Source organism: Oryctolagus cuniculus, chromosome 11, assembly GCF_051225735.1.
Source record: "Oryctolagus cuniculus isolate XC-2025 breed Fujian yellow rabbit chromosome 11, ASM5122573v1, whole genome shotgun sequence".
In the NCBI taxonomy this organism is placed as follows: Eukaryota; Metazoa; Chordata; class Mammalia; order Lagomorpha; family Leporidae; genus Oryctolagus; species Oryctolagus cuniculus.
This window is the reverse complement of record NC_142877.1, coordinates 107,819,139-107,844,148: the sequence shown is the minus strand read 5'-3', so window position 1 is coordinate 107,844,148 and position 25,010 is coordinate 107,819,139. Positions and strand designations below refer to the sequence as shown.

Sequence of the window (25,010 nt, the reverse complement as noted above, 5' to 3'; positions counted from 1 at the left end):
CTTTGCCAACCGTTGTAGACAATCCCCCATCCCGGCATCCTGACCCTTGTACGATTTAGCGAAGGCGCCCCACCGCTTTCCTTGACAGACATGCCCGTTGCCTTCTCCAGGCTGTGTTCTGGACGTGGCTCGGGATGGCACTGGCCCCGGATGAGGCAGATCCCTATCCATCTCGCAGCGCCTAAGTAACTGGCAGGACCCGGGCCACCGCCACGACTGAGGGGAGACTGGTTTCTGCTGCAGCTGCCCTAAGGTTGCAGAGGGTGGCAGCCGCCCCGCCCACTCCCACCGGATTGGCCGCTGGGCTCCGGCCGCTGGAGGGGGCGGGGTTCTGCCCTCGGAGGGGCGGGGCCGCGGCTGGGCCCGGGACTCTCGGAGGCCGAGAGCCCAGAGCCGGGCTGCCCCGGGCAGAAGGCTGCAGGCCGCGCCCAGGCTGAGTTTCCCGCCCGCTTTCCGCCGCCCGCGCCGCGCGTGCTGCTGTCCGGCATGCTGCGTGGGGGCGGACAGGCGCTCCGGCGCTTCTCCTCCAGCCCGGTGAGTCCCGCCCGGCCGGGCGTCCCGGCTGCCACCCTGCCCTGGTTTGCAGACCCCGGGGCGGCGAGGTTGGGGGAGGGCAGGGATGCTCAGACTGCTCAACGCCAAAGCAGCGATTTTAAAAGTGGGAGACTTCAGTCAAGGGTCCTGGTGGGTCGCTGTCCCGCAAGCCATTGTCTTCGAGACCCGTTTGTTGAACGCGTCGGGTCTGGCTGGGTTGACAGGGTGGGCACCGCCGCTCGGAGTCTGCTTCCTCCCAACTGTGACATTCCCTGGATGCAGCCGCAGCGGCGGGGGCGAGGCCGCCAGGTCCTCCTTCGGGGCGCGGGAGGTGCGCGCGCTCGGGACTGGCGCGCAGGGCCCGTGCAGATAATGGCACTCGCAGCTGATGGCTGCACGCGCAGTGTTACCGAGCTGGGCTGAGGACGGCACGGATTGTAGGACTCCCAGGCGCTGCAGGGCCAGCCACGCTGGAACACTGTTGCTTTGCAGCGCTAGAAGCGAGCCTGGGCCCAGCCCCGCCACTTGGAATTGCATCAGCTGCTCCCGAAATGGAAAAAGACACGTTGCAGGCAGAGCCGCCTTCAGCACTAGGGGGCCTCGGGAGAGATGCGTCCAGGCAGACCCCACGTTGTTTAGGGAAACAAACAAAAAACTCCATCCCAGGCACGTGCTTTTGCTCATAGGAGAAGTGGTACTTGCTGTTACAGAATTGCCTTTTCATTAATCGCCTCTGCCATCTGTACACCTGCATCTACTGTGTCCAGATGTGAAATCCCTAGGGGCAGAGAAAAGACTTGAGTAGCACCAGGAACTGACCCAAAGGTGCATAAACAGGAAAGCTGTTGTCCCCCAGACAAACCCAAATACTGAGACTTCCTTTTGCTGCTTGTGATCATTTCTCGATACTTTGAGGCGTATTTGACCGTTTTTTAAATGGGGGGAGGGTGGAGACTGCTCTGCCAGCCAGTGCTTGGGCCTCCTCCTTAGCTTTCCTGACCACGTGGCAGGAGGGGACTTGGGCTGCTTGGTGTAGAGAGCAAGGGGCTTGTGCCTCAGTGTTTTGTCCACCTGCTCTGTGAACGCTTTGCACTGAACTGTCTACTATGGAAAGCAGAAGGGAGTCTTACAGAATGAAAAGATCTAAGCCGGCGCCGCGGCTCACTAGGCTAATCCTCCGCCTTGCGGCACCAGCACACTGGGTTCTAGTCCCGGTCGGGGCGCCGGATTCTGTCCCGGTTGCCCCTCTTCCAGGCCAGCCCTCTGCTGTGGCCAGGGAGTGTAGTGGAGGATGGCCCAGGTGCTTGGGCCCTGCACCCCATGGGAGACCAGGAAAAGCACCTGGCTCCTGGCTCCTGCCATCGGATCAGCGTGGTGCGCCGGCCGCAGCGCGCCGGCCGCGGCGGCCATTGGAGGGTGAACCAACGGCAAAGGAAGACCTTTCTCTCTGTCTCTCTCTCACTGTCCACTCTGCCTGTCAAAAAGAAAAGAAAAGAAAAGATCTGCACGGTGGGACTGGCGTAAGGTTTCACGAGTACAAGACAAACTTCCCAGGTGACAAGTGGCATAGCTGGGGAAGCCCCTGGCATGGTCAGGGTGTGTCCTCAGGAGTACCTGTGGAAAATCAGTGACAGATACAGCTGGGAAGAACACAGGTTCCTCACTGGGAGAATTTGAAATGTTTTACCCTATAGAAAATGAGGATCTATCCTTTGGACTATGTTCTGTAAGAATTCTTCAAAATCAAACAGATACACGACTGGTGGGAATATAAAATGGTACAGCCACCTTGGAAAACTGGCAATTTTTTACATAGCTAAACCCGTAGCTATCATATGACCCAGCAGTCACACTCCTGGGTGTTTACCTAAGAAAAATGAGACCTGTGTTCACACAAAAACAAGTTTAAAAATGTTTGCGAGGCTTTTATGTGTGTGTGTGTGTATGAAACTGGAAAGAGCTTATTGTCTCAGCTACTGACAGAGCAAATAAATTGTGGTATGTCCATCCATATGGTAGGACTCTACTTAGATCCCACTCTCTGCTGTGGCCTGGGAAAGCAGCAGAAGATGGCCCAGTCCCTGGGCCCTGCACCTGTGTGGGAGACTGGAGGAAGCTCCTGGATCCTGGCTTCAGATTGGCACAGCTCTGGCCATTGCGGCCATTTGGGGAGTGAACCAGAGGATGGAAGACCTCTCTCTCTGTCTGTCTCCCTCACTGTCTGTAACTCTACCTCTCAAATAAACAAATAATTTTTTTTTAAAAAAAGACTCTACTTAGGGAGGAAAAACATGAATGAACTACCAATACACACAACACAGATGAAACTCAGATACATACACTAAGTATAAGGAACCAGACTTCAAAGCCTACATGTTTTATTATTTCATTCATCTGACATTTTGGAAAGGGTAAAACTATGGAGATAGAAATAAAGGTCACTGGGGAAGTGTGTGGCACAGCAGGTTCTGCCACCATGTGGGATGGCCACATCCCATATCAGAGTGCCTGGGATTGAGTCCTTCTGATCCAGCTTCCTGCTACTGCACCTGGGAGGCAGCAGATGATGTCGACCCAACCACCTCAGTTCCTGCCCCTGTGGAGTTCCTGGCTCCCAGTTTCATCCTGGCCCAGGCATTTGGGGCGTGAACTAGAGGATGGATGATCTCTCCCTCCCCCTCTCTGTGTGTGTCTCTCCTTCCCTCTGTCACATTGCCTTTTGAATTAATTAATAAATTAATAAAGCAAAAAGATCTGTGGGCTTCAGGGGCTGGGACAGGAAGGGTTGATTATAAACAGGCATAATAACTTGGGCAAGTGATGGAATGGTTCTAGAGCTTGATTATGGTAGTGTTTATGGAACTATGTGTTTGCCAAAACTCACAGAACAGGACACTAATTAGGCATGCTAATTGTACCCTTGTCTTACTCTGTTTGCTATTGCTATAATGAAATATCTGAGGCTGGGCACTATATAAAGAAAAGAGGTTTGTTTAGCTTATAGTCTGGAGGTTTGGGAGCCTGTGCTGGCATCTTCTTGGCTCCAATGAGAGCCTTACAGTGTATCACATTGATATAGCACTTCCTGTGTGCCAGGCACTAATCTAAGTGAAAATGTGTACAGTCCTTTAATCCTATCACATCCCAATGTAGGAACTATAATTATGCCCATTTTACAGATGAGGAAAGTAAGACCCAGAAAAGTTAAGTAACACTCTCAGTCTCACAGCCAAAAAGGATAAAACAACAAGAAAGAAATGGTCCCAGCTTTCCAGGAATTTGTATATTAGTGGGACGGACTATTAAACCTGAATTTTTTAGGTAAAGAATGATACATAATACATCAAATAATGCAATACACCAAAAACAATACATAAATGGACAATAAAATATGAAAAGACACTCAAGCAAGAAATGCAAATTAGAACAAGATATCCGTTTAACTTATCAAGTTGGCAAAAATTAGAGTTTTACAATATTGTGTGTAGGCAGGGGTGAGAAAACAGTTCTTCCAATACTCTAAAAGGGAATTTGATGCTATCCATTAACATTTAAGTTTTGAAAATGATCTTGCAGTTTCACTTATATGTGTCTAACTGAGAAAAACATTTCCACGTGGGCACAGAAAGCAGGTACGTGAATATCCATTGCCATGTTATTTGTATCAATGACATAGTACATGCCAAAATATCTCTCAATGGAGACATGAACAAATCAGTTGAGACATATCTACACTGTGGCAGTTTTAAAGAATGAACATAGGGCCTGTGTTGTGGTACTGCAGGTTAAGCTGCTGCCTGTGACACTGACCTCCCATATGAGCACCAACTGGAGTCCCAGCTGGTCCTCTTCCAATCTAGCTTCCTGTTAATGCACTTGGGAAGGCAATGGATGATGGCCTTGAGCACTTAGGCCCTTTCTATTCCTGTGGGATACCAGGCTGGAGTTCCAGACTCCTGGCTTTGGGTTGGCCTAGCCCTGGTCATTGAACCCATTTGGGAAGTGAACCAGGGATAGAATTTCTCTCTCTCTCTCTCTATCTCACTCTGTGTGTGTGTGTGTGTATGTGTTCCTCTCTCTCTCTCTAACTCTGCCTTTTTTTCTTTTTAGATTTATTTATTTGAAAGGCAAAGTTACAGAGAGAGGCGAGAGACACACAGATCTTCCATCTGCTGGTTCACTCCTCAAATGGCCAAAATGGCCAGGCTGAGCCAGGCCGAAGCCAGTGCTTCTTCCAGGTCTCCCATGTGGGTGCAGGGACCCAAAGACTTGGGTCAACTCCACTGCTTTCCCAGGCTCATTACCAGGGAGCTGGGTCATAAGTGGGGCAGCCGGGTCTCAAATCGGTGCCCATATGGGCTACCCGCATCACAGGCGGAGGCTTGACCTGCTATATCATGATGCTGGCCCCTAAAATAAATCTTAAAAAAAAAGAAAAAGAAAATGTGCCAGCAAAAATTAGGGAACATAACTGACAGTATTATTTCATTTTCATTTATATGATCGTCATTTTATTTGAAAGGCAGAGAGACAGAGAGATTTTTCCATCTGCTGGTTCATTCCCCAAAAGCCCACAACAGCTAGGGCAAGGCCTGGATAAAGCCAGGAACCTAGAACTCCATGAGGGTCTCCCACATGAATGGGAGAGACCCAAGAACTTGAGCCATCATCTGCTGCTCCCAGGGTGTGCATCAGCAGGAAGCTGGATAGGAAACAGAGTAGCTGGGATTCGAACCAGGCATGCCAATATGCGATGCACGCGTCCCAGGCAGCAACTCAATCAATGTGCCACATGCTTGCCCCTGTTTTCTTTATTAATAAGGAGATTGTGGGGCTGATGCTCTGGCATAGCTGGTAAAGCTGCCACCTGCAGTGCTGGCATCCCATATGGGTGCCGGTTCGAGTCCCAGCTGCTCCACTTCCCATTCAGCTCTCTGCTACGGCCTGGGAAAGCAGTAGAAGATGCCCAACCCCTTGGGCCCCTGCACCCATGCGGGAGACCCAGAAGAAGCTCCTGGCTTCAGATTGGCTCAGCCCCCCACCTTCACGGCCATCTGGGGAGTGAACCAGCAGATGGAAGACCTCTCTCTCTCTGCCTCTCCTTCTCTCTCTGTGTTACTCTTTCAAATAAATAAATAAATTTTAAAAAATATTATAGGCAAATGCTAAGCACTGAAGTCACGGCTGTGCGCTCCAGTCCTTTACTCAAAGTCCTTGATCTGTCCCCTGGTCACCACCCCCACCCCTTTAGGCTCTGTCTGGCCTCCGGGTTCTGGGCATCCCCCTCGTGGTCTCACCTCTGAATAGGCCCCAGTCTTGACAGCCATTTTTAAAAATCTTTTTGTCTTTCTTTATGGTGGGAAAAAAAAATGTTGGCCAGATATCCAGGAAAGTCCGCGTGAATATTTTGTTAACAATATGATGCAACAGAAAGCCAAGTTGCACAAGTTATCACTGAGAACGGTCTCCTGAGTCTTGGCTGACTCTGGTGCAGAATCAGCTGTATATGAAGTCTAATTCCTTGCCTCTGTTTCTATGAGCGTTTGTTAAAATGGGGAGGATGGGCTTTCCCATGCCTTCGGATGCGTCCTGTGAGTGTCCCGAAGGTGGATTACGCCTCCAGGGCAGTGCTGGGCAGCCAGTTAACATAGCATTACACTGTGTCACTCCCCCGCTTAAAGTCGTTCAGTGCGAACCTCGCTCTTCATGGTAAGGTCCGAATTATTTAGAGCCCTCCCTAAGGCCTCTCTCTGGGTGTCATTCATCACCCCCTCAGATGCAGCAAAGGAGTTCCCTGTGCTCTGAGACCCTCGCGCGTTATGTTCCACTCAATGCGTCTTTACTTGGCTGGGTGTCCTCCCTACTAATTAGTGAATTTCCGAGGACAGGGACAATTTCTTTGTACCTTTCACGTAAGGGTCTCAGAAAGAAATGCTTACAGAAGCCAGACAGGTAAGCAAAATGAAGGGCTGCCCTGGGTTCAGGGAAAGGCTGGTTGGAGTTCATGGGGCTGCCTCTGCTTGGCTCCGGCTGACAGCTGCGATGTGGGAATGTAGACCAGGGTTGACAAACCTCTACATTTTTAAAGTCAGAAATTTGCCTACTGATGTGAAACTGCCTAAAAATCTTGACACAGTTATCTTTGCTAAGATGGAATTAAAATAAAGATAATCAACACTTGAGAAATGTTTTTCTGGATGAATGTAAAGGTCTCAGTACAGTACCTGGCTCATTTACAGTAGGAGACATTCATCATCATCATGGTTATTTATCTACGTACTACTTGTGCTCTTGTGATAATAATAGTTGGTATTGATTGAGCATTTACTACTACTACTTATTGCACTGATACATTGCATCCTCTATCCTATTGAAGCCTTATACCTCCCCTATGAGATAGGTACTATTATGATGATGATTTTTTTCTTTCAAAACTTTTTTTCAAACATTTATTTATTTGAAAAGAAGAGTAACAGAGAGAGGGAGAGACAGAGAGAGATCTTCTATCTGCCTGTTCACTCCCCAAATGGCCGAAACAGCCAGGAGCTTCTTCCGGGTCTCCCACATGGATGCAGGGGCCAAGGACTGCTTCCCAGGCGAATCACAAGTGGAGCAGCTGCCTCTTGAACTGGGCGCCCAGATGGGATGCCAGCGTTGCAGGTGGCGGCTTTGCCCACTACACTACAACACTGGCCCCTGTTGTACCTGAGTGAGTGCAAACAGAGGAGCACTGCACATTGATAAAATCTGAGGGTCCTTTATTGCTGGCAGTGGCGAGCAGGCTCATGTCCTAAAGAACTCCTGACCCTGAAGCTCAAATCAATTGAGCTTCTAAAAGCAAAAACCACAAGGAGGGGAGGGAGAATACATGGTTGCTAGGATCAGGGGGATACATGGTTATGAGGGTCAATGTGACTTCAAGCCTATGCAAAACTAATGTCAATTACAATCTTAACACCAATCACAGTCTTGACATTAATCCAGGTACCAAACTAAACCATATGTGGGACATAGAGAAATTACAATTGTAACATTAACCCAGGTGCAGCCTATCTGTTCTAAGCTTGAGCGATCATGCTGCGGAGTTTCTATGTTTTGCCAAGCAGGATGAGAGGTATTATTATTGTCTTAGTTTTACACCATGATCCCACTGTGCAGGATGCTTTCTCTAGATGGACTCTTGGGTACACCTCTTGTCAGGGTTCACTTCACCCCTGTGGGGAGCAACTGGGAGCAACTCGGACTAGACTAAGTTACTGGAATTAAGACTTATTCTATGCATCTGCTCTCCCACAATGTGGTGCTGGGAGAGGAGGAAACAGCTTCTACACAGCTGCCTCCAGTTCAACCAATAAACAGCAGGACCTGCTCCTGATTGGAGGAGAGCAGCATACTCGGCGTGTGGGTAGCAGAGTTGGGATTGGTGGAAGAGGACTATAAAGGAGGAGAGAGCCGGCGCCGTGGCTCAATAGGCTAATCCTCCACCTTGCGGTGCCGGCACACCGGGTTCTAGTCCCGGTCGGGGCACCGGATTCTGTCCCGGTTGCCCCTCTTCCAGGCCAGCTCTCTGCTTTGGCCAGGGAGTGCAGTGGAGGATGGCCCAGGTGCTTGGGCCCTGCACCCCATGGGAGACCAGGAAAAGCACCTGGATCCTGGCTCCTGCCATCGGATCAGCGTGGTGCGCCGGCCTTGGTGGCCATTGGAGGGTGAACCAACGGCAAAGGAAGACCTTTCTCTCTGTCTCTCTCTCTCTCACTGTCCACTCTGCCTGTCAAAAATAAAAAAAAATAATAATAATAAATTAAAAAAAAAAAGGAGGAGAGAGATACCATGCACCGGGAACATCTATCTGAAGGAACACCTGTGCAGCCCCCGAGAGAGCCGGCCGGCGGTGTGCCGCTCCCCCGCGGAAGTGGGGAATGTGGCAGGGGGAACCGCCCTTCCACGGAGGTGGAAGGGACGGTAGCCAACCCGGGAAGAACCAGCAGCAAACCCGGGGAGGGCCGAGCAGACAAAAGAACAGCGCAGGGTCCTGTGTCGTTCCTCCACGAAGACGGGGAGTGACATAATGGTGCCGTGACTCGGATATGAAGCCTAGGCAGGGTTTAGTGTCGTTCCTCCACGAAGAGGGGGAGCGACAACCCCTATTATTTCTAATTTTAATGGATGGGAGAAATGGGGCCCAGCTGAAAATTGCTCCTCTGGGGTTATGGGTTAACGAATGGGCACTGGGGCAATAACTGATGGAGATGGACTCTTAGCCACTTAGTAGCTATTTGGCTGTAGGCTCTATCTTGGCATCTCTGCACTTTAATTTCTTCATCTGTAAGAATGGGTCAGTGATGCCTGTCTCTGGGAGTCCTCGGGGATCCAGTGAGGTGATATGTGTGTAATACCTGATACACACTAGGCTCTCCTTAAATATTTGCTAACATTTCCACCCTGTCTTGTTGCCCCAACTCCCAGGGCAGAATCGTTGTTGTTAGGGGCTGTAACAGGTTCTCCCGAGAGCAGGGACTCAGCCTTGGTGTGCCCACGGGTCACTGAGGAGTTGTTAAAATGCAGCTTCCCAGGAGATCAGGGTGGGGGCCAGGAACCCATACTTGAAACATGTCCTCCCTGTTGGTTCTGCTAACATGGGCATTCAATCCTCAGAACACACTTGGAGAAATAAGAGTAAGGTAAAGTATCCCAGGAGACTTCACTGGCTCCCTGCTATAAACACACAGTCCTACAATCTGAACATTTCTCAGTGTTGGAAACTCACCTTTTATAGCTTCAGCATTAGCATGAAGCCCAGCAAGCGTTTCAGTGAATGTAATCCTGGCAGGCCAAAATCCTGGCAGGGTTTCTTTAAATGAGAGCATGAAATCTGGAACTGCACGCTGAATAACCAGATGACAGCTGAGCAGCCTGTTACGTTGGAATCAGCTGGTCCCTTTTTTTTTTTAAAAGATTTATTTATTTATTGAAAGGCAGGGACATCTCTCATCCTCTGGTTCACTCCCCAGATGTCTGCAACAGCTGGAACTAGGCCAGGACAAAGCCAGGAGCCTGGAACTCCATCTGGGTTTCCCACTTGGGTGGCAGGGGCCCAAGCACTGGGGCCATCTTCCCCTGCTTTCCCAGGTGTGTGAGTGCGGAGCTGGATCAGGCGTACAGCAGTGAGATTTGAAACGGCGCTCATACAGGATGCAAGTGTCAGAGGCAGCGGTTTAACCCACTGCGCCACAGTAATGTCTTAAAAGTAGTATTTTAGCCGGCGCCAAGGCTCACTTGGCCAATCCTCCGCCTGCGGAGCAGGCACCCCCGGGGTTCTAGTCCTGGTTGGGGCGTCGGATTCTTTCCTGGTTGCTCCTCTTCCAGTCCAGCTCTCTGCTGTGGCCCGGGAAGGCAGTGGAGGATGGCCCAAGTGCTTGGCCCTGCACCTGCATGGGAGACCAGGAGGAAGCACCTGGCTCCGAGCCGTAGCGGCCATTTAGGGGGTGAACATACAGAAGGAAGACCTTTCTCTCTGTCTCTCTCTCTCACTGTCTAACTCTGCCTGTCCAAAAACAAAAAAACAAAAAAACAAAACAAAAAAAAAAAACCAAAAAAACTAGTATTTTAGATGTCTTAAAATATCTGGCATTGGTAATGATTTGAGGTAAGGACACAATTGTAAGGTGGCCAACATTATTTCAAGCAACAACACTAATTATGGTATTTGAAGATAGAACACTGATAGAACATGCTGATTTTTTTTTGAAAAGAGATTACATTGTCTACTATGCATTCTTTTATGTGAACTTGCTGTTACAGAGTTAATCTGTTTGTTTCCAAGTATTTGTTAGATGTTGAAGCTTGCTTCATTACACTCTTGTGAGATAAAAAACAATGGCTGACTCTGGAAAAGAATTTTTTAAATGATGTATTTATTTATTTGAAAGGCAGAGTGATGGGGGAGAAGAGGGAGAGAGAAGTACCTTCCATCCTGTGGCTCACTCCCCAATTGGCTGCAATGGCCAGGGCTGGGCCAGGCTGAAGCCAGGAGCCAGGAGCTTCATCCGGGTCTCCTACATGGCTGGAGGGGCCCAAGCACTTGGGCCATCTTCTGCTGCTTTCTCAGGAGTGTTAGCAGGGAGCTGGATCAGAAGTGGAGAAGTGGGGGCCAGTGCCGTGACGCACTAGGTTAATCCTCCACCTGCGGCGCCAGCATCCCACGTGGGCACTGGGTTCTAGTCCCGGCTGCTCTTCTTCAACCCAGTTCTCTGCTATGGCCTGGGAAAGCAGTGGAGGATGATCCACGTCCTTAGGTCCCTGCACCCACATGGGAGACCCAGAAGAAGTTCCTGGCTCCTGGCTTCAGATGGGTGCAGCTCCAGCCGTTGTAGCCATCTGGGGAGTGAACCAGCGGATGGAAGACCTCTCTCTCTGTCTCTATTTCTCTCTCTCTGTAACTCTTTCAAATGAATAAATAAATCTTTTTTTAAAAAAAAAAACTTAACTGTTTAGTTATCAGCTCAGTTACAGAGAAGTTGTGATCAGATATCCTTTGTAGTTCATTTCTGACAAAAGATTTTACCTATGCCCTTAATAAAGTGGGAAACGAAGTTTCTTCATAATCCGATGTTTACCAGTGAGTGTTGACTAATGTAGAATGAGTTTCCAGAATTTCAGAGATTCCTACCCCAAGTCCTGTGAGCCCACAGTCTCACATGGGAGGCTGCAAGGTGGGAGTCCCTGAGGAGCTGGGATGGGCCCGTTGCTGAGCAGGGAAGCACGCAGGAAGGCCGGTGCTCCGGCCACCATCTCTGCACCACAGGAGTCCCGTGTTTAGCCTCGTCCACTTGCTGGCTTTTCATCAGGGGCTCAACAGTCACCACGGCAACGGATGACCCTAAGCTCTGCTTTGTGAGAATTTATGGGAACTGAAATTGATCAAAGACACTCTTTTAAACTAACCTTTTTAGTGCCATTTTTTTCCTCTATGGTGTTACTTCTATATAATCAATGTATTTTTGTGTATCAGTGTTACTATATAAAGTAATAGAGGGGCAGTTAAGCCACAGCCTGGAAAGCCCACGTCCTATATCGGAGTACCTGGAATCGAATCCCACCTCCACTTCTACTTCAGTTTCCTGGTTATGTGCTTGGGAAGCAGATGATGGTCCAGGTGCTTGGGCTCCTGCCACCCATGTGGGAGATTTGGATGAAGCTCCTGGCTCCTGCCTTAGGCCTGGCCTAGCCCTGGCTGTTATGGGCACTTGGGGGGTGAACCAGCAAATGACTGATCTCCCTTTCTTTGTCTTTCCCTCTGTCTCTATCACTCTGCCTTTCAAATAGATAAGAAAAAAAAAATACTTTTAAAAAGGAGAAAGAGGCCGGCGCTGCGGCTCAATAGGCTAATCCTTCACCTGCGGTACCGGCACCCCCGGTTCTGGTCCCGGTCGGGGCACCGGATTCTGTCCCAGTTGCCCCTCTTCCAGGTCAGCTCTCTGCTGTGGCCAGGGAGTGCAGTGGAGGATGGCCCAAGTCCTTGGGCCCTGCACCTGCATGGGAAACCAAGAGAAGCACCTGGCTCCTGGCTTCGGATCAGTGCGGTGCGCCCCGCTGGCCACAGCGGCCATTGTGGGGTGAACCAACGGCAAAGAAAGACCTTTCTCTGTCTCTCTCTCTGTCTCTCTCTCACTGTCCACTCTGCCTGTCAAAAAAATAAAATAAAATAAAATAAAATAAAATAAAATAAAAAAGGAGAAAGAGGCCGGCGCTGCGGCTCGCTAGGCTAATCCTCTGCCTGTGGCACCAGTACCCCAGGTTCTAGTCCCGGTTGGGGCGCCGGTTTCTGTCCCGGTTGTTCCTCTTCCAGTCCAGCTCTCTGCTGTGGCCAGGGAAGGCAGTGGAGGATGGCCCAAGTGCTTGGGCCCTGCACTTGCGTGGGAGACCAGGAAGAAGCACCTGGCTCCTGGCTTCAGATCGGTGCAATGTGCCAGCCATGGCAGCCATTTGGGGGGTGAACCAACGGAAGGAAGACCTTTCTCTCTGTCTCTCTCTCTCTGTGTAACTCTGCCTGTCCAAAAAAAAAAAAAAAAAAAAAAAGAGAGAAAGAAATAGAAGATATGAGTAGTAATAGTTTCTTTCGATTGTTTTATTTTTAAGTCAATATGTGAGCTTTGGATTCAGAATAGATCTTGACTCAAGTCCCAGAATCTTCCCCTTTCTAGCAGTGTGAACTTAGTGATATACAAGGAAACTTCGAAAAGCTCATGGAATTAAAAGTTTTTTTTTTAGATTTTTTTTATTTTTATTTTTTAATTTTTTGACAGGTGTCGCTCCCCCTCTTCGCGGAGGAACAACACAAGACCCTGCGCTGTTCTTTTGTCTGCTCGGCCCTTTCCGGGTTTGCTGCTGGTTCTTCCCGGGTTGGCTGCCGATCCTTCCACCTCCGTGGAAGGGCGGCTCCCCCTGCCACTTTCCCCACTTCCACGGGGGAGTGGAACACCGCCGGCCGGCTCTCTCGGGGGCTGCTCAGATGTTATCCGGATGTTCCTGGTGTATGTTGTCTCTCTCCTCCTTTTTAGTCCTCTTCCACCAATCCCAACTCTGCTACCCACACACCGAGTACGCTGCTCTCCTCCAATCAGGAGCAGGATCAGCTCCTGCAGGTTATTGGTCAAACTGGAGGCAGCTGTGTAGAAGTTGTTTACTCCTCTCCCAGCGCCATATTGTAGGAGAGCAGATGCATAGAATAAGTCTTAATTCCAGTAACTTAGTCTAGTCCGAGTTGCTCCCCACAGACAGGCAGAGTGGACAGTGAGAGAGAGAGACAGAGAGAAGGGTCTTCCTTTGCCGTTGGTTCACCCTCCAATGGCCGCCGCGGCCAGCGCACTGTGGCCGGCACACCGCGCTTATCTGAAGGCAGGAGCCAGGTGCTTATCCTGGTCTCCCAAGGGGTGCAGGGCCCAAGCACTTGGGCCATCCTCCACTGCACTCCCTGGCCACAGCAGAGAGCTGACCTGGAAGAGGGGCAACCGGGACAGAATCCGGCGCCCCAACCGGGACTAGAACCCGGTGTGCCAGCGCCACAAGGCGGAGGATTAGCCTATTGAGCCACGGCGCCGGCCGATAATTTTGTTTTGATGCAAAAGGATTTTGAAATCATGCATGGTTTTTTAATAATCTACATTAATACAAACATTTTGAAGACCCTTATTATATGCATGGATATCAAAATATTTTGCATTGAATCAACTTATCTTTTAACTCCAGTTTCCCATGAACTTTTTGAAGTGACATCTCTTTTTTTTTAAGATTTATTTATTATTTGAAGGTCAGAGTTACATAGAGGGAGAAGGGGAAAGAGAGAGAGAGAGAGAGAGAGAGAGAGAGAGAGATCAAAGTCTTCCATCCACTGGTTCACTTCTCAATTGGCTGCAATGGCCAGAGCTGTGCCGATCTGAAGCCAGGAGCCAGGAGCTAGGAGCCTCCTCCAGGTCTCCCACATGGGTCCAGGGGCCCTAGAACTTGAGCCATCTTCGACTGCTTTCCCAGGCCATAGCAGAGAGCTGGATGGGTAGTGGAGCAGCTGGGACATGAATGCTAGCACTGCAGGTGGCAGCTTTACCTGCTACACCACAGTGCTGGCCCCATACTTGACATTTCTAAGCCTCAGTTGCTTGATTCCAAAAATGGTGCAAAGTGGCAGATAACAAAACAGCATGGTGTAAAGATGAAATGAAATGAAATGACATTCAGGCCTCCATGCTTATCTGAAAGCATTGAGGCCATGTGTGTTTTAGAGTTGGGAATTGTTCACACTTTACAAAGTTAAATGGATAGTGTGTCGAATTCTTAGCAGGCTCTGGGGCAGTCCTTGCAACCTAACACATTGACTTTTCTGCAGTAAGCTTACGAAGATTTCCAGAGTCTCATAAATGTTATAAATAAACACTTCTAAGTAGCATGACGTCAGTTCGGGTCAGATTTGACACGAAATGAGTTTGTGCCAAACTTCTAAGAATCAATAAGGACTATGAGAAGTGTCATGATATATCAACCTAGTTCTTGAGCACTTCTCAGGGATTTCATGAATTCTGTACTACATGAAAAAATACAGGACAGGCTAGTATATACAAGACTTTAACAACATTATGAAGTAGACATACTTACTCTGTAACCCAAACCCTGCACTGAACTCTTTGCATAGTAAGTCATTTATTTCAAACAAGACTGTATGAGGTTGATATTATTATTCCCATTTTACCAGTGAGGGAGAAAAGGCAAATAAAATTTGGTTACTTGCTTAAGGTCACATAACTAAGTGGTGCTGCTAGGTTTTTGGCCTGAGCTGATTTCTAGGGTCTGTTGTGTTCTCTGCCTCTATGTTTTAGTGAATGTTAGATCTTATTCTCTTTGGGTCCAATCCTTATGTCTATGGTGCAAATTCTGTTTCTATGTTGAAGTGATCTCATTCAGTGTTAAGATTCTATGACTTAACACTTTTTGCTTTATATCTGGCCTCATTTCACCCAAGGAATTGGTTGAGGAGTTTGTAAAATATATGCAATCTGGGGCTGGTGCTGTGGCGTGGCAGGTAAGGCTGCCACTTGCAGTGCCAGCATCCCATATGGGTGCCGGTTCAAGTCCCAGCTGCTCCACTTCCGATCCAACTCTGTGCTATGGCCTGGGAAAGCAGCAGGGATGCCTAAGTCCTTGGGGCCCTGCATCCACGTGAGAGATCTGGAAGAAGCTCCTGGCTCCTGGCTCCTGGCTTTGGATCGGCCCAGCTCCGGCTATTGCGGCTATCTGGGGAGTGAACCAGTGGATGGAAGATTTCTCTCTCTGCCTCTGCTTCTCTGTAACTCTGCCTTTCAAATAAATAAATAGATCTTTAAATACATATATATATATATGCAATCTCAATGATTTAAAATGAATAATCAAGGTAATTAAAGAAAAGGGAAAAGAAGCAATACTTAGGTGTGAAATTATTTTTACAAATATCTATAGGTAATGCAGTCTGGGTTCAGTAAATATCAATACAAATTCTATTTCATAGATATTTGAGTCTTCTGTAATCCTCATCTTGTATGATTGAAAAAATAATTTTCATTACCCATGTCTTCTATCCATGCTTACATCAGTCATCATCGAATTGTTTTGCAGATTTCTTTCAAAAACAAGCTGAAGTTGGCACTGATTGGCCAGAGCCTATTTGGACAGGAAGTCTACAACCATCTGCGCAAAGAAGGCCACCGAGTTGTGGGGGTGTTCACGGTTCCAGACAAGGATGGAAAAGCTGATCCACTGGGTGAGTGCCTCGTGGCTCAGCTGGCTCCGTCACTGCCAAGTCTGGGCTGGTCACCGGAGCAGGCACGGCCACTCTGCACACTCTGCACGCTCCTGCCATTTGCTGCTTTGGTGTTACAGATACTGGGCTTGCATGTCATAGTCCAAGGGAACTGCCCCAGTCTCTGCTATCAAAGCTGCATTCCAGCAAGCAGGAAGGGACAGATAGGAAGGGAGGGCAAGCGCTGTCTCAGGGGGCATGGTCCAGAAGTGTCATCTGTGAGCATTGCCTCTACTGCCATCCCCTTGTCAGAACATAGACACAGGCCAAATCTATTTTCCAGAGAGATTGAGAGATACAGATTTTACTTGGGGTGGTTTTGTGTTCAGCTAACCCAGGGAGCTAAACCATCCATGCTAAAAGATACAGAGGGTCAACTAGGAGTCTCTGCCTTGTTCATGGACTTGAGAAGAGTTGCAAGTATATGACTTTTACCCTTCATTTCAGAAAGAATCCTGGGAAACAAACTTCTCTACCGCCTGGGCCCAGGATCAGAACCCCCTTTCTGTTGGTCATGGCCATTTAGACTCATGATATAACTCCAGCAAAGGAAAAAGCCCTGATTAACAGAATAAGATAGGAGGTGGCCCAGTGCATGCTTAACATTGTACATTCGGAGTCACAGAATTAATTCTAACTCTGCCACTTACTAGCTGTGTGACCTTGAGCAATGCAGTTAATCTTGGTAAATTTCAAGTCTGTGGTACCTATATCACATGGCTGCTGCTGCGAGGATTAAATGAGATAATGTATACCAAGTGCTTAGCACTATGCCTGGTTCATAATAACCAGGTGGGAGTGACAGGAACTGATTATTCTTGTGGTCAGAGTCACCAACTAGGGCAACCAACAATAGCACTGGGACAGCCGCAGATCAAAACAGGAGACCAGTGCCCAGATCTTCAAATACCCAGTGTCTCAGTGGAGTAGGAGTTTTACAAGGAAGGCTTTGATGTCTCCCCGACTCCACCTCTCTCCTAAAACCTCCCATGGTTTTCTCCCACTGTGCCATTTATTGACCACCGTTTATCTTGCCATCTAACACATGGGTTCAGTTTTGGGGGCTTCGTGTGAACATTCACGTATGTGACCATCGTTGAGCTCATCCCTCCGCTTCTTCCAGAAGGACCTAACCTTGACAGCCAGAGTCCTTCAGGACTTGCTTAGCCTTCAGCATTTAGATTTTGTGCCAGCGGCATCATCTCCTCCTGAGTCAATGAATTTTGATGTTTGGATGTGGAGAAAAATGCCAGTAAATATCCTTAGTCAAGGCATCTGGAGATTGCCTAAAATTAATATGTGCAAGGAATCTCCAAAAAGTTCATGGAAAATGTGTATTATGCAAAAATTACATGGATCTCACTTTTTTGCATGAAAATAAACTTTTAATTCCATTGTTTATGAGCTTTTTGAGATACCCTCATATACTGTTATATATTAAGTTTAGATGCTATTATTAATATATAATACTGCATATTAACCTATAATACAGGGAGCATGCGTTTAGTCTAGCAGTTAGGACGCCTGTATCCCATACTGGAGCCCCAGGGTTTGATTCCAGGCTCCAGCTCCTGGCTCCAGTTTCCTGCTAATGCAGATGGTGATAGGCAGAGGTGATGGTTCAGTTAATTGGGTTTCTGCCTTCCAAGTAGGAGACCAGTATTGAATTCCCGACACCTGGCTGTGGCCTCCACTCAGCCGTGGCCATCGCAAGCATTTGGGGATAGGAGGCTAGGAGCTCCAACTTTCCATCTCTTCTTCTCTTCCCTCTCTCAAATAAATCAATAATTTTAAAACTATGCTATTTTAATACATGATTTATACACAAAATATATACTGTTAAACAATATATATACTTAAGATATAAGGTGCACAGTACAAATGATATTTTATTACAGAAAACATGGGCCTGTGCTGTTTCTCCTTTGGAAGCCCCTTCCATTTTCACGTGGGCTTAGAATGGAGCCTTTGAGCCGGCACTGCGGCTCACTAGGCTAATCCTCCGCCTTGCAGCGCCGGCACACCAGGTTCTAGTCCCGGTCGGGGCGCCGGATTCTGTCCCGGTTGCTCCTCTTCCAGGCCAGCTCTCTGCTGTGGCCCGGGAGTGCAGTGGAGGATGGCCCAAGTGCTTGGGCCCTGCACCCCATGGGAGACCAGGAGAAGCACCTGGCTCCTGCCATCGGATCAGCGCGGTGCGCTGGCCATAGTGGCCATTGGGAGGTGAACCAACGGCAAAGGAAGGCCTTTCTCTCTGTCTCTCTCTCACTGTCCACTCTGCCTGTCAAAAAATAAAATAAATAAATAAAAATAAAAAAAATTAAAAAAAAGAATGGAGTTTTTTGTTTGGGGAGGAGCAAAAACACCATACCCAGGCAGCAGAACTGGATCTGCTCCAGTCTGACGATTCCTTCCAGGGGAGCTGGAGGTGGATGCCCCATTTTTGATCTCTGACCTCCACTAACTTACTTGTTTGGTGAATTTAAAAGATTTCAGCTCAGCCTTTGCCTTTAGGGACCTGCCTGTAGGGTAGGGAGAATTTGTTCTGGTCCACAGTTTGCCCTGTGCAGGGAAGGGGGAGACTCAATAGCACTGGTTGTACACTCCAGTTGTACCAGAGGTGGAATATTTTTAATTTGGGGACAAAGTCCTGGCACTTGGCTCCAGATCTAAAAGAATGTTCTTTAAAGGGTTGTGTCAGCAATAAAGTCATCAGAAATGATATGAAAGTATTAAAGGATCTACAAAAAGAAAAGGAAAAGCTGCTGTTACAATCTCAAGCTGAATTCTAGCCACAAACCTTTCAGTTCAAATACATTTACACCTTAAATATACAGGTAAGCATCACATTAGAAAGATGGCCAGAGCACGACGCAATCACAACACATCAAATTCTGGCCTCAATCTAAACTGTTCCTTACCATGTTGTATTTATAAATGTTTCATAAAATATAAAATTATAATGCACAATATAACATTATAGCTAACTCTTTAAAAATGAAAATAATCTTCTTTTTGGTGCTTAGCTTTGGCTGCAGAGAAAGATGGGACCCCTGTGTTCAAGTTCCCTAGATGGAGAGTCAAGGGCAAGACCATCAAGGAGGTGGCAGAAGCCTACAGATCCGTGGGAGCTGAGCTAAACGTGCTTCCCTTCTGCACACAGTTCATCCCCATGGATGTAATTGATGGTCCAAAGCATGGCTCCATCATTTATCACCCGTCCATCCTGCCCAGGCACAGAGGAGCCTCTGCTATCAACTGGTGAGCTATTCTAATAACAGAGGGGGAGAGTCTTTTCCATCGCCCAAGTCTTTCTGGGTTGGTTGGTTTTGTTTCCACCTGAAGTATCGGGAGAGCAGGTGTGACTGGGTAGTTGTGAGTTCTGATTGATTGTTAGGAGTGCACACACTCCCCTGGGATTTGCACACACTGCATGAATCAGGACAGCATTTTCCAAGAATCATCTGTGGAGCACATTTCCATTGCTTCTGATCCGGTTGAGCAAGCCAGGGTGTTCTGGTCAGATAAGCTTGGAGTATGCTGGATTTCTGTAACACGGGACTTCTTTGAACTTCCATCAGGTGCTTTACCGTGAACTTCACAAGCTCTAAGAGGTAATATGAGCATACAGCATCCCCAAATTTACTTAACCACAGCGTGCTTTTTGCATAGAGCATCTCAGGGACATTTCAGGAAATGCTGAATTGCCTGAAATTCTCTTCCGCTTTGTCTGTCTTCCCCTATTCAACTGTAGGCTTCTGGAGGAAAGAGACTTTGTCTACCATTCTTATTGCTGTTTCAAGAGCAGTGCCTGGTACATCCCAGGTACCAGACACCAGCTTCTCTATGCTGTGGGGTGAGACGGCCATTTTCCACCCTTTCCACCTTCCTTCCTTTACCTGCACATCTTCCTTAGTGTGAAGCTACTGAATAGGTAGAAAGTCTACACTTGGTTGAAATGTGATGAAAAACTTTTCACTGGATGTAACATTTTGATTACATGAATTCATTTCTATTTTGCGCTTGTAAATTATACTGTGCTGGCTATCCTGGCTCTTAAACTTGCAATTTTTCTTATTTCACGTTATTTCTATATGCAGAATCATTGGGTCAATATGTATGAATATTTTCAAGGCTCTAGAGAATATAATACCAATTAATTCCTCTAGATTTTTCAAAAGAATCATTAATTGATCTAGATCTTGCTTGATTAGTAACTCAGAAAAGTAAAAGTGATTTAGATTGTGGTCATTGATGACTTTGTACTCTCTCTGTGTTTGTCTCCTCTCTGATATGTATTTATATGCATGTGTCCATATATTCAGCTTAATGTTTGTGTTTTAACCTCCTGTAGAACCTGGCTAAGCTTTTCTCCTCTGCTAAGCTGTACAGACCACAAAACACAAATGCTTGAATTAGTCAACCATCTTTTACTACAATTTCTATAGACAACCTTGAGCTAATTCTAAGTCTATATGAAGCTTAGACCTCATTATATAACCTAAATAAACAGTCTGCTTTCCACATTGCACTGAGCAGCATCTGTTTTACTTTTGATTTTTATTCTGCCTAATTCAAGGTCAAGTATGATGTAGGGTGGCAAATTATTGTACTTGATTCTGAAATAGAAAAGTTGACACCTAGGAGTTAATGAGTGGTAGTAAAGATGGATCCCATCCCTTTAAGATTCTCTACTGTCAACTTAAATAACAACGAGAAAAAGGTCCTCCAAAGAGCAAAGATATTTATTTGGGAATAGCAGAGTATTGCAATGAGAACATACATGCCATAGTAAAGTATGAGCACAGTCAAGGAGGCGAGGCAAGAGGAAGTATTCAAAGGCAAAGCAAGGAGGATTATTTTGCAAGAACAGTCCTTGGTAAGGATCAATGACAGGGGTGGCACTGGTTCACGCTGTGGGTAGACACATCCCTGTGGAGTGTTTTCATGAAGCTTGCCAAGGCCTTAGTGCAGGCTGTGGTCCTGCCAGTCTTCTGTGACGAGTTCCTGTCATCAGGCATGCATGCGTGACACCCTGCCTTCGCGTCCTCCGGACTTTATTTTGCTAGTTATGGCTTGACAAAAGCGACTGTATCTTGAGTCTGACAAGTTTCGTACTACAAGAAAGACCACAGGTCTGAGGATGTATCAACAGCAGTGCCACTGGGTGACTGCTCTGTATGAGCTCTGACCCGGGCCAGCTCAGTTGTTCATTTCTCAAAGTCACTTCATTCACCACCTACTTTTCCATGGTAAACACCACCCGCATTTGAAATTGAGTCGCTTCTTTTCGCAGGACTCTCATTATGGGAGATAAGAAGGCTGGGCTCTCTGTTTTCTGGGCTGATGACGGCTTAGACACAGGACCCATCCTCCTTCAGAGGTCGTGTGAAGTTCAGCCCAACGACACAGTGGACACACTTTATAATCGATTTCTTTTTCCTGAGGGAATCAAGGCCATGGTCAGTATGTTTATGCTATCAAGAAGAATCTAATGAGCCTTTAAGATTTTGGGAATATTTATCTTTTATGGAGAATTTGTCCATAAGAGTTTTCACTAAAAATACAGTATATTTAGAGTGGAAATCCAAACTTGAAAATTTCTTAGTATGTGAAGCTGACTTGCTCTTCTGAAAGCAGTGGTCGAATGGATGAAGTATCAGTTAAATCGCTCCATTGCTTTTGTCAACATTTGAATTGTCAATCTTGTTTATAATAACTAATTGTAAAGAAGAGCACAGATTCTTAAGAACTTTTGCTATGTAATTTGGACTTCGTATAAAAGTATTTTAAATTTATCCATGTAGCAGCATCAAAGTTGCTGTCGCTTTATTTATTCAGATGTACTTTGGGTGACAAACCCAAAGCATGTAACAAAATATCAACCTGTAAAAATATTGTCTAATTCAGCAGATAATTTTGATGTCACTTATGTTCTTTCCCAAGTTTGGTGTGGTAAAAGCAGCAAGATTATATAAAGGAGTAGCCAATTCATATTGGATGGAGGAGAGCAATGCTTCCTTTGTATCCTTTCATGACTAACAGTGTGGGGCTTTGGGGTCAGAGAGACTTAGGTTCAAGTTCATATTCTATCACTTATTTGTTGGATGACAGTAGACAAGTCACTTAGCCTCTTTAGCCTTGGTTCCCTCCTCTATAAAATGTAAATAATATTGATGGACTTGCAGTTGTGAAAACTAAATGACTTTATCTGTATAAAGCTTCTTGCACACAGTAGGTGCTCAGAGATGATCAGTTCAGCACTGTGTGTTCAGTGGCACTTGCACAAGCCCAGATTCTGTGCTTGACGGTATCTTAGAGCGAGGTCATAGAATGAACTGTAGATCTGGCTTTGTTCCCAGGTGGCTTCCTCCCTGTGTTCTTGGGTGGGTTGGTCAGCAGCTGTGAGTCCTCAGAGAGAAATCTGAGAGCTTGAGCTTCTGTAGGCCTCCCATGAAAGACAAGACAAACATAAATAGCAGGGAAGAGAACGCGGGACACATCCCAGACGTGATTGGGCTCATGGACAGATTTTTTTAAATTTTTTAAATTTTTTTATTTTTTAAATTATTTTTGACAGGCAGAGTGGACAGTGAGAGAGAGACAGAGAGAAAGGTCTTCCTTTGCCGTTGGTTCACCCTCCAATGGCCGCCGCGGCCGGCGCGCTGCGGCCGGTGCCCCGCGCTGATCCGATGGCAGGAGCCAGGAGCCAGGTGCTTTTCCTGGTCTTCCATGGGGTGCAGGGCCCAAGCACTTGGGCCATCCTCCACTGCACTCCCTGGCCACAGCAGAGAGCTGGCCTGGAAGAGGGGCAACCGGGACAGAATCCAGCGCCCCAACCGGGACTAGAACCCGGTGTGCCAGGGCCGCTAGGTGGAGGATTAGCCTAGTGAGCCGTGGCGCCGGCCGCATGGACAGATTTTAAGTTTTTCTTTTTTTTCTCTTTTTTATTTTTTGACAGGCAGAGTGGACAGTGAGAGAGAGACAGAGAGAAAGGTCTTCCTTTGCCATTGGTTCACCCTCCAATGGCCGCCGCGGCCAGCATGCTGCGGCCAGCACACCACGCTGATCCGATGGCAGGAGCCAGGAGCCAGGTGCTTTTCCTGGTCTCCCATGGGGTGCAGGGCCCAAGGACTTGGGCCATCCTCCACTGCACTCCCTGGCCACAGCAGAGAGCTGGCCTGGAAGAGGGGCAACCGGGACAGAATCCGGCGCCCCGACCGGGACTAGAACCCGGTGTGCCGGCGCTGCAAGGCGAAGGATTAGCCTAGTGAGCCGCGGCGCCAGCAGATTTTAAGTTTTTCTTCCAGCTATAGGATGCTAGAAAGCAAGTTGAATTAGTTAAGTACCATCATGCATACTTTTCATTATAATGAGGAAAATAATCCAACTATTTTATAACTGTATTTCCGAAGTGTCCATTGACTCAACAAGGGGAGGATAAAGTTTATTTAAACAAAGGAATCATTTTTAAAAGTGCCGGCTTGATACTGATAGGGAATAGACACAATGGGAATGGACACAAATCCTCTACCACTGTTTCTGTGACCTTGCTACTTGCTTAACTTTCCTCAGTCACAAGTCTCTCATCTACAAAATGGTAACAATAATATCCACATTACAGAACTCGTGGGATGTCTGTCGGCAAGAGGTATTTTAGCACACATTCTGCGCCTGCCATTTAAACAGACCTGAAGCAATGGTAGTTCTTCGATAGCCTCACGTGCATTAATACTGTTATGCGCAGCTTCAGACAGACTGTACCATTGTTAATTACTGGGCTGTGATGCAGGGGACTTTTTTTTTTTTTTTTTGGCTTCAGGTAGAAGCTGTCCAACTCATAGCAGATGGAAAAGCTCCTCGAATTCCCCAGCCGGAAGAAGGGGCCACGTATGAAGGTATCCAGAAAAAGGAAACCGCCGAGGTACCTAAGTCAACTCAATGACACATCTCGAAGCTTTGAGTAGTTCCCAATGCACTCGTTCCTGGCCAAAAGGCAGACCTCCAGGCCAACCCTCCCCGCCTCTGCCCCTGAAAGAGAGGAACTTTTATTGCTCTGAAACTCGGCATCAGGAGCTCAGCCTGTGCTTTGTGCTTTCCTAGATTTCTTGGGATCAGTCTGCGGAAGTCTTACATAACTGGATCCGAGGTCATGATAAAGTCCCTGGAGCCTGGACAGAGATCAATGGGCAGGTATGTCCTAGGGACCACTTTCCCCCCTCATACCACCCGAGTAAAAGGCTCTATGTAGGGGCTGGTGCTATGGCATAGTGGCTAAGCTCTGGCCTGCAGCACTAGCATCCCATAAGGGCACCTGTTTGAGTCCCGGCTGCTCCACTTCCAAGCCAGCTCCCTGCTAATGCACCCGGAAAGTAGCAGAGTTGGCCAAACCTTTCTTTATTTTTTAAAGGCTCTACAAAGATGTCTTGGCTTCTCCCGGTTCATCTCTCACTTAAGAGAGGGGTTTATGATCCCCTTGCCTTGATTCTGCCAGAATTGAGCTTTACTGTGAAACATTCTTAGGAGCCTGCAGTTCGATGGGGAAAGCGGAGAAGCGAGTTGATATGCAGAATGCCCTAAGTGCTGCCATCGAGGCCCAGACTCGAGTGAGCCAGGCAAGGCTACCTGGAGAAGCGCACTGCTTTGCTCACACTTTGAAAAGTATTAACCAAGTGCAGAGCAAACAAACAGGAGAAGCCCTGAGGAGAAGACTCCGGTACCCAGGCAGGGACTCCAGAAAAAAGAGTTAATGAAGCCAGACCCTCAGCTGTGGGGAAGGGCACAGGAGAGAGGAGACAGGGGAGGCGGGCAGCACCAGGGGCCTTGGATCCTGGCTCTCAGGGTTCACCTCTTCTGGGAGTTTCCTGATCTAACAGACCCAGCCCGGCAGGGTTTGGTGTACCTCCCTCCTCCGTGTTCCAATGGCACTCTGCCAACCTCTGTAGGGGTGTCAGTGCCCCCACACACACAACACAAACTCTGCACTCCTTAGGGGCCAGGCTTCCTGTTGTTGTATTGATCATCTCAGCACCTCAGCAGGATTCCTGGTGCATACCAGGTGCTGTGGGATCACTGAATGAGCAAGGATGTTTGGTGTAGGTAGCAGCGGGCATCTGAAGGCAGAGCGTGTCTATTAGAATTCTGGCTCTGA

The 25,010-nt window shown here is 47.6% G+C and overlaps 1 protein-coding gene across 1 annotated transcript in view; it reads left to right on the top strand.

The window, feature by feature from the left end:
- The first annotated feature begins 325 nt into the window (after positions 1 to 325).
- Positions 326 to 25,010, top strand: part of ALDH1L2 (aldehyde dehydrogenase 1 family member L2) — a 62,893-nt gene continuing 38,208 nt past the window's right edge. The window contains exons 1-6 of the mRNA XM_002711446.6: positions 326 to 534; positions 15,679 to 15,823; positions 18,886 to 19,120; positions 21,156 to 21,321; positions 23,682 to 23,783; positions 23,963 to 24,052. Of these exons, the coding sequence (XP_002711492.3) occupies positions 487 to 534; positions 15,679 to 15,823; positions 18,886 to 19,120; positions 21,156 to 21,321; positions 23,682 to 23,783; positions 23,963 to 24,052 (786 nt within the window). The 5' untranslated portion in view covers positions 326 to 486. The remainder of the gene's footprint in view (positions 535 to 15,678; positions 15,824 to 18,885; positions 19,121 to 21,155; positions 21,322 to 23,681; positions 23,784 to 23,962; positions 24,053 to 25,010) is intronic.